We start from the raw sequence: 8614 nt of genomic DNA, 5'->3' as shown, positions 1-8614 counted from the left end.
TCGATTAAATCCTGTCGCCTCTGACATCATAGATAGCTCAGTTTTGATGGTATATAAGACTTGAGTTTAACTGCATTTTAAGTAGCTGGGTAGAAGACCATTATGCAGAGAATTCAAAATGAATTTAATGGGAGCTCAATATTAACCTACCATCATCAGAAAATTTAAAGTTTCTTTTTCTCTATAGTCCACCTATTCTGTTCACTATTCCACCCCTTAAATAAAACCTTGGTTCATTTCAGAATCTTACAACCCTTGGATCAAGACTTTTTTTGTCTTGCGATCAATGTGGGTAAAGATTCTAGTAATATTTAATATATAACATGTTTGATAAACAGCGGAGCTAAGTAAGTGTATTTTACCATAACATCTCTTACGTAGACAAGCAAGTGTGCAATACCATAATGTCTATTAGTCGAGAGAGGCAAATGTATTCTACCATAATATTACATACCAGGCAAGTTTACACTACCCTAATGTTACATAGACAGGTAAGTGTACTGTACTGTGATGTATTTTACATAGACAGGTAAGTGTGCTGTACTGTGATGTATTTTACACAGACAGGTAAGTGTGCTGTACTGTGATGTATGTTACACAGACAGGTAAGTGTGCTGTACTGTGATGTATGTTACACAGACAGGTAAGTGTGCTGTACTGTAATGTATGTTACACAGACAGGTAAGTGTGCTGTACTGTGATGTATTTTACACAGACAGGTAAGTGTGCTGTACTGTGGTGTATTTTACATAGGTCAGTGTGTTGTACTTTGATGTATTTTACACAGACAGGTAAGTGTGCTGTACTTTGATGTATTTTACATAGACAGGTAAGTGTGCTGTACTGTGATGTATGTTACATAGACAGGTAAGTGTGCTGTACTGTGATGTTTTTTACACAGACAGGTAAGTGTGCTGTACTGTGATGTATTTTACACAGACAGGTAAGTGTGTTGTACTTTGATGTATTTTACACAGACAGTTAAGTGTGCTGTACTGTGATGTATTTTACACAGACAGGTAAGTGTGCTGTACTGTGATGTATGTTACATAGACAGGTAAGTGTGCTGTACTGTGATGTATTTTACACAGGTAAGTGTGCTGTACTGTGATGTACTTTACATAGACAGGTAAGTGTGCTGTACTGTGATGTATTTTACACAGACAGGTAAGTGTGCTGTACTGTGATGTATTTTACAAAGACAGGTAAGTGTGTCGTACTGTGATGTATTTTACACAGACAGGTAAGTGTGCTGTACTGTGATGTATGTTACATAGACAGGTAAGTGTGCTGTACTGTGATGTATTTTACACAGACAGGTAAGTGTGCTGTACTGTGATGTATTTTACACAGACAGGTAAGTGTGCTTGACTGTGATGTATGTTACATAAACAGGTAAGTGTGCTGTACTGTGATGTATTTTACACAGTCAGGTAAGTGTGCTGTACTGTGATGTATTTTACATAGACAGGTCAGTGTGTTGTACTTTGATGTATTTTACATAGGTAAGTGTGCTGTACTGTGATGTATTTTACATAGGTAAGTGTGCTGTACTGTGATGTATGTTACACAGACAGGTAAGTGTGCTGTACTGTGATGTATTTTACATAGGTCAGTGTGTTGTACTTTGATGTATTTTACACAGACAGGTAAGTGTGCTGTACTGTGATGTATTTTACATAGACAGGTAAGTTTGCTGTACTGTGATGTATTTTACATAGACAGGTCAGTGTGCTGTACTGTGATGTATGTTACATAGACAGGTAAGTGTACTGTACTGTGATGTATTTTACACAGACAGGTAAGTGTGCCGTACTGTGATGTATTTTACATAGACAGGTAAGTGTGATGTACTGTGATGTATGTTACGTAGACAGGTAAGTGTACTGTACTGTGATGTATTTTACACAGACAGGTAAGTGTGCTGTACTGTAATGTATTTTACAGACAGGTCTCTTCTCTGACATACTACTGAAATTGAAATGTCCTGCACATACAATTCTTGCTTCTGTGTAGCGTTTGTGAAAGGGCCAAATACAATACCAAGTTAACTGGAAAAGGAATTCAAACGTAAGCTGAGGGCCATCTAGATTTTTTCTGTTCAGCAATATCATAGAACACAAGTGTTAATTATACCATGCTATGTTGAGGTTGATGGTCAATATGATCCATCTTGTCACATTCTTTTGTAGTTGCCCTTCAAGCTCTGAAGAGGAAAAAGAGATACGAGAAACAATTAGCAAGCATTGACGGCACCTTGTCAACAATTGAGTTCCAGAAGGAGGCTCTAGAGAATGCCAATACCAACACAGAGGTCTTCAAGGTCATGGGGGATGCAGCCAAGGCAATGAAGGGAGCTCACAAAGACCTGTATGTATTTAATTAACAGATCTTTTTCATCAGCATGCAGCATTGAAACAACGATTCATTTGTCATATTAAGATAAAGTGAAATAGAGTTTTTGTGGGATGGGGGTGGAGATGGGGATGGGGGTGGAGATGGGGATGGAGGTGGGGGTGGGATGGGGGTGGAGATGGGGATGGAGGTGGGGGTGGGGCTGATTTTGCTGGAATTTAAGATGAAGAAAATGCTTTACCTTTACATGCCTGGCTATAAACTCACCTACGTCTATTGTCAAGAAATACTTAATTTAACCCTTGATCGGTCATCAGATTGTAATCAGTGCCGGTATGAATACAATTTGGATGGCAGATAAATAAAATTTGTGTGTAAAGATTATTTATCTGTCATTCAGACTGCAATCATAGTGATCATGTTTACCCTACTGGTATTATTTGAGATATTGATGAATCAACATGTACTGTTCATCAAGTTAAAAACTTGTTTTCCTTGGATGTTTACTTACTGGAGGAGTCTCCCCAAAGTTATAATCATCTGGATAATTGATGTTAAGTTCTAAGATATGTTATATGAGGTGATTTGTTCACCATTGACATTACGTCGGTCAATACGTTAGTGCCAATACAATTAATACACAATAATGTGAATAAATTAACAATGATTTGATGTCAAGACATGATACAAAATATAAATATAAAAATACATTTTCAAATACCCGATGAATAATTAATATGGAAACATGATTTGAAAAATTGAAATTTTCTATACACTATACACTTGATAAGTTTTTGTTTAAAAAAAAAGTCGATGGTAATTGTATATTTATTTATAACAGTTGCTCTACACTCTGTCTGAAGACAAAGGGAGGTAAACCTTCCTATACAAATTAAGCAACTTCCTTATAACATTTTTAACATCAGTACAAACAAGTGAATTAATTGACATTTAAATATTTGGAGTGACACATTTTTTAACATGTCATTCGAAGAACTTGTATCTTTGAAAAAAATGTTTTAGGTAATTATGAAAATTAAGAGTAATTAAGTTCCTCCTGCAGTCTTCAGAGCAAATATAGATGTTAGGAAAGACAATTACAATATCTTTGATATTTACAGTTGAATGACTTTGTGCCATTTATTTATTTACACTTTCATTCCCATGTTTTATATCTCACAAATCAAATTCTCTGGATATTGTATGTTGTATTGTTTCAAAATAATAAGCACCGTTGATAAGTTGTATGTTGTAGTGGATGATGTTGTGGCTAGTTGTTGATGTCGTCACATTGCTGAACTATACAGTTGCGTGATTATAGAATAAATACACCACAAAATTAGCCCAGAACTTAATACAAAGTGTATGGGTTGTTTACAGAGATGTGGATCAAGTTCACGATATGATGGATGAGGTGGCTGATCAACAAGAGATAGCCAATGAGATATCTGAGGCTATATCTAATCCAGTAGGCTTTGGGGAGGATGTGGATGAGGTAGGACTTTATCTAGTCCCAAACAGAATAATCAAATGTAGCTAAAGACTATAGATATCAGACAGACATGTCTTTTCCCCACCCACAACATAAGTAAACCTATAAAATATATGCAGAAAAAAGACTAATAAAGAATATTTTAAGGATTCCCTTTGCAAAAAAAAAAAATGGATGTTGTTTGACCTTACATACTGCCCGGTTCTGTTTGACCACAGGATGACTTACTGGCTGAGTTAGAGGAGCTGGAACAAGAGGGCCTGGACGAACAGCTGCTGAATGTCGGTCCTGCCTTGGATGACTTGCCTTCTGTTCCTACCCAGGAACCTAAAACCAAGAGTAAGATCGTTATTAAACACTTACTGATTGGAACTTCCAAAGATCTGAGGAATTATTCCATTACTGGTTAACCTAACATTAGTTCAGACTTTGGAGGATAAAAAAGGTATAGCTAACCTTGATGTAGAGTAGATTTGGTATACCTTCTGGTGGCCATTGATAGTATCTTCTCTTGCTTTCACGCCCAATTCTTTTGTTCAGGTCTATGATAATCAAATGTATATCACGAATGTGGTACATGTATGTGTATTAGCATCCAGGAGTTGTTTTAGATGATAATTAAAATAGTAAAATGCATATTTTTTTTGGTTGAACTGTCATGCCTTATCTGTTTTGTATTACAGGGAAAACAGCACGGCCTGAAGAGGATGATGACATGAGAGAATTGGCAGCCTGGGCAAGCTAGAAATAACTTACGTGTCACATCACCTAGTCCTACATACTCTATAATCTAATCGGAGTTCCACATAACACTTTACTTCGGAGAAAAACCAAAGTTTGGGTATTTGTTACCATAGAAACCAAGAGGCCATTTCTTCTATCATAAAAATGTGGAATTTTGCTTGTTATACTATTAAAATATGGTCGCCTGTTTGTAGTAAACTACCACCTGTATTGTATCTGTCTTTAGGAGTCTAGCATTGTTACTTGAAATATAACATGTTTGGAGGCCAAGTGGAAGTTTTTCAGTTGAAAGCTTTATATATCTAGAAAGGATATCTTCTTTAGTGTTATATGTAGAGGTATGTTTGTTACAAGGCTTTAGTATTACATTATAATAGAGGTATGTTTGTTACAAGGCTTTAGGATTACATTATAATAGAGGTATGTTTGTTACAAGGCTTTAGTATTACATTATAATAGAGGTATGTTTGTTACAAGCCTTTAGTATTACATTATAATAGAGGTATGTTTGTTACAAGGCTTTAGGATTACATTATAATAGAGGTATGTTTGTTACAAGGCTTTAGTATTACATTATAATAGAGGTATGTTTGTTACAAGCCTTTAGTATCACATTATAATAGAGATATGTTTGTTACAAGCCTTTAGTATCACATTATAATAGAGGTATGTTTGTTACAAGCCTTTAGTATTACATTATAATAGAGGTATGTTTGTTACAAGGCTTTAGTATTACATTATAATAGAGGTATGTTTGTTACAAGGCTTTAGTATCACATTATAATAGAGGTATGTTTGTTACAAGGCTTTAGGATTACATTATAATAGAGGTATGTTTGTTACAAGGCTTTAGTATTACATTATAATAGAGGTATGTTTGTTACAAGCCTTTAGTATTACATTATAATAGAGGTATGTTTGTTACAAGCCTTTAGTATTACATTATAATAGAGGTATGTTTGTTACAAGCCTTTAGTATTACATTATAATAGAGGTATGTTTGTTACAAGGCTTTAGTATTACATTATAATAGAGGTATGTTTGATACAAGGCTTTAGTATCACATTATAATAGAGGTATGTTTGTTACAAGGCTTTAGGATTACATTATAATAGAGGTATGTTTGTTACAAGGCTTTAGTATTACATTATAATAGAGGTATGTTTGTTACAAGGCTTTAGTATTACATTATAATAGAGGTATGTTTGTTACAAGCCTTTAGTATTACATTATAATAGAGGTATGTTTGTTACAAGGCTTTAGGATTACAATATAATAGAGGTATGTTTGTTACAAGCCTTTAGTATTACATTATAATATAGCCACAGTGAAGGCTCTAGTTCCCTATAGCCACAGTGAAGGCTCTAGTTCCCTATAGCCACAGTGAAGGCTCTAGTTCCCTATAGCCACAGTGAAGGCTCTAGTTCCCTATAGCCACAGTGAAGGCTCTAGTTCCCCTATACCTATACTGAACTGTTTTAGTTTCCCTATAGCCACAGTGAAGGCTCTAGTTCCCCTATACCTTTACTGAACTGTTTTAGTTTCCCTATAGCCACAGTGAAGGCTCTAGTTCCCCTATACTGAACTGTTTTAGTTTCCCTATAGCCACAGTGAAGGCTGTAGTTCCCTATAGCCACAGTGAAGGCTCTAGTTCCCCTATACTGAACTGTTTTAGTTTCCCTATAGCCTCAGTGAAGGCTCTAGTTCCCCTATACCTATACTGAACTGTTTTAGTTTCCCTATAGCCACAGTGAGGGCTCTAGTTCCCTATACCTATACAGAACTGTTTTAGTTTTCCTATAGCCTCAGTGAAGGCTCTAGTTCCCTATAGCCACAGTGAAGGCTCTAGTTCCCTATAGCCACAGTGAAGGCTCTAGCTCCCCTATACCTATACTGAACTGTTTTAGTTTCCCTATAGCCACAGTGAGGGCTCTAGTTCCCTATACCTATACTGAACTGTTTTAGTTTCCCTATAGCCTCAGTGAAGGCTCTAGTTCCCCTATACCTATACTGAACTGTTTTAGTTTCCCTATAGCCACAGTGAGGGCTCTAGTTCCCTATACCTATACAGAACTGTTTTAGTTTCCCTATAGCCACAGTGAAGGCTCTAGTTCCCCTATACCTATACAGAACTGTTTTAGTTTTCCTATAGCCTCAGTGAAGGCTCTAGTTCCCTATAGCCACAGTGAAGGCTCTAGTTCCCTATAGCCACAGTGAAGGCTCTAGCTCCCCTATACCTATACTGAACTGTTTTAGTTTCCCTATAGCCACAGTGAAGGCTCTAGTTCCCTATAGCCACAGTGAAGGCTCTAGTTCCCTATAGCCACAGTGAAGGCTCTAGTTCCCCTATACCTATACTGAACTGTTTTAGTTTCCCTATAGCCACAGTGAAGGCTCTAGTTCCCTATAGCCACAGTGAAGGCTCTAGTTCCCCTATACCTGTACTGAACTGTTTTAGTTTCCCTATAGCCACAGTGAAGGCTCTAGTTCCCCTATACCTATACTGAACTGTTTTAGTTTCCCTATAGCCACAGTGAAGACTCTAGTTCCCTATAGCCACAGTGAAGGCAATAGTTCCCCTATACCTATACTGAACTGTTTTAGTTTCCCTATAGCCACAGTGAAGACTCTAGTTCCCTATAGCCACAGTGAAGGCTCTAGTTCCCCTATACCTATACTGAACTGTTTTAGTTTCCCTATAGCCACAGTGAAGGCTCTAGTTCCCCTATACCTATACTGAACTGTTTTAGTTTCCCTATAGCCACAGTGAAGGCTCTAGTTCCCCTATACCTATACTGAAATGTTTTAGTTTCCCTATAGCCACAGTGAAGGCTCTAGTTCCCCTATACCTATACTGAACTGTTTTAGTTTCCCTATAGCCACAGTGAAGACTCTAGTCCCCTATACCTATACTGAACTGTTTTAGTTTCCCTATAGCCACATTGAAGGCTCTAGTTCCCTATAGCCACAGTGAAGGCTCTAGTTCCCCTATACCTATACTGAACTGTTTTAGTTTCCCTATGACCACAGTGAAGGCTCTAGTTCCCTATAGCCACAGTGAAGGCTCTAGTTCCCCTATACCTATACAGAACTGTTTTAGTTTCCCTATAGCCACAGTGAAGGCTCTAGTTCCCTATAGCCACAGTGAAGGCTCTAGTTCCCCTATACCTATACTGAACTGTTTTAGTTTCCCTATAGCCACAGTGAAGACTCTAGTTCCCTATAGCCACAGTGAAGGCTCTAGTTCCCCTATACCTATACAGAACTGTTTTAGTTTCCCTATAGCCACAGTGAAGGCTCTAGTTCCCTATAGCCACAGTGAAGGCTCTAGTTCCCTATAGCCACAGTGAAGGCTCTAGTTCCCTATAGCCACAGTGAAGGCTCTAGTTCCCCTATACCTATACTGAACTGTTTTAGTTTCCCTATAGCCACAGTGAAGACTCTAGTTCCCTATAGCCACAGTGAAGGCTCTAGTTCCCCTATACCTATACTGAACTGTTTTAGTTTCCCTATAGCCACAGTGAAGGCTCTAGTTCCCTATAGCCACAGTGAAGGCTCTAGTTCCCCTATACCTATACTGAACTGTTTTAGTTTCCCTATAGCCACAGTGAAGGCTCTAGTTCCCTATAGCCACAGTGAAGGCTCTAGTTCCCCTATACCTATACTGAACTGTTTTAGTTTCCCTATAGCCACAGTGAAGGCTCTAGTTCCCCTATACCTATACTGAACTGTTTTAGTTTCCCTATAGCCACAGTGAAGGCTCTAGTTCCCCTATACCTATAGTGGTTCCCCTATACTTAAGTGAATTGTTTTCCAGTATAGCCTTAATGGACTATTTAGATTCCTTTAAAGCTGTTGTGGACTATTACCGTAAAGTTTGTTATTTTTTTGATATGACAATGGGAAACCATAATGTGACCGTTTGATTGTGATCTGAAATGTTGTTTATAACCTCTTATAGTTATTATTCATAAATATCAATATTATATAGATACTGTTTTCTTTATTTCTCTGTTGTTAAAG

The 8614-nt window shown here is 37.4% G+C and overlaps 1 protein-coding gene across 1 annotated transcript; it reads left to right on the top strand.

The window, feature by feature from the left end:
• Window positions 1-1896: 1896 nt before the first annotated feature.
• LOC132553947 (charged multivesicular body protein 4b-like) lies at window positions 1897-4592 on the top strand. Its single transcript, XM_060218242.1, has 5 exons — window positions 1897-1915; window positions 2193-2370; window positions 3736-3850; window positions 4066-4186; window positions 4531-4592. Exons 1-5 carry the CDS (start codon window positions 1897-1899, stop codon window positions 4590-4592), a joined length of 495 nt encoding a protein of 164 aa, XP_060074225.1.
• The last annotated feature ends 4022 nt before the right edge of the window (window positions 4593-8614 follow it).

The sequence above is a fragment of the Ylistrum balloti genome, unplaced genomic scaffold (genome assembly GCF_031769215.1).
Source record: "Ylistrum balloti isolate Yb309-2 unplaced genomic scaffold, AGI_CSIRO_Ybal_v1 Utg370368, whole genome shotgun sequence".
Classification (NCBI taxonomy): Eukaryota; Metazoa; Mollusca; class Bivalvia; order Pectinida; family Pectinidae; genus Ylistrum; species Ylistrum balloti.
This window is presented reverse-complemented; position numbering and strand designations above follow the sequence as displayed.

Coding starts and splice junctions, on each gene's coding strand:
- LOC132553947 (XM_060218242.1), top strand. Junction 2,371..3,735: donor AAGGGAGCTCACAAAGACCT/GTATGTATTTAA, acceptor GGTTGTTTACAG/AGATGTGGATCAAGTTCACG. Junction 3,851..4,065: donor TTGGGGAGGATGTGGATGAG/GTAGGACTTTAT, acceptor GTTTGACCACAG/GATGACTTACTGGCTGAGTT.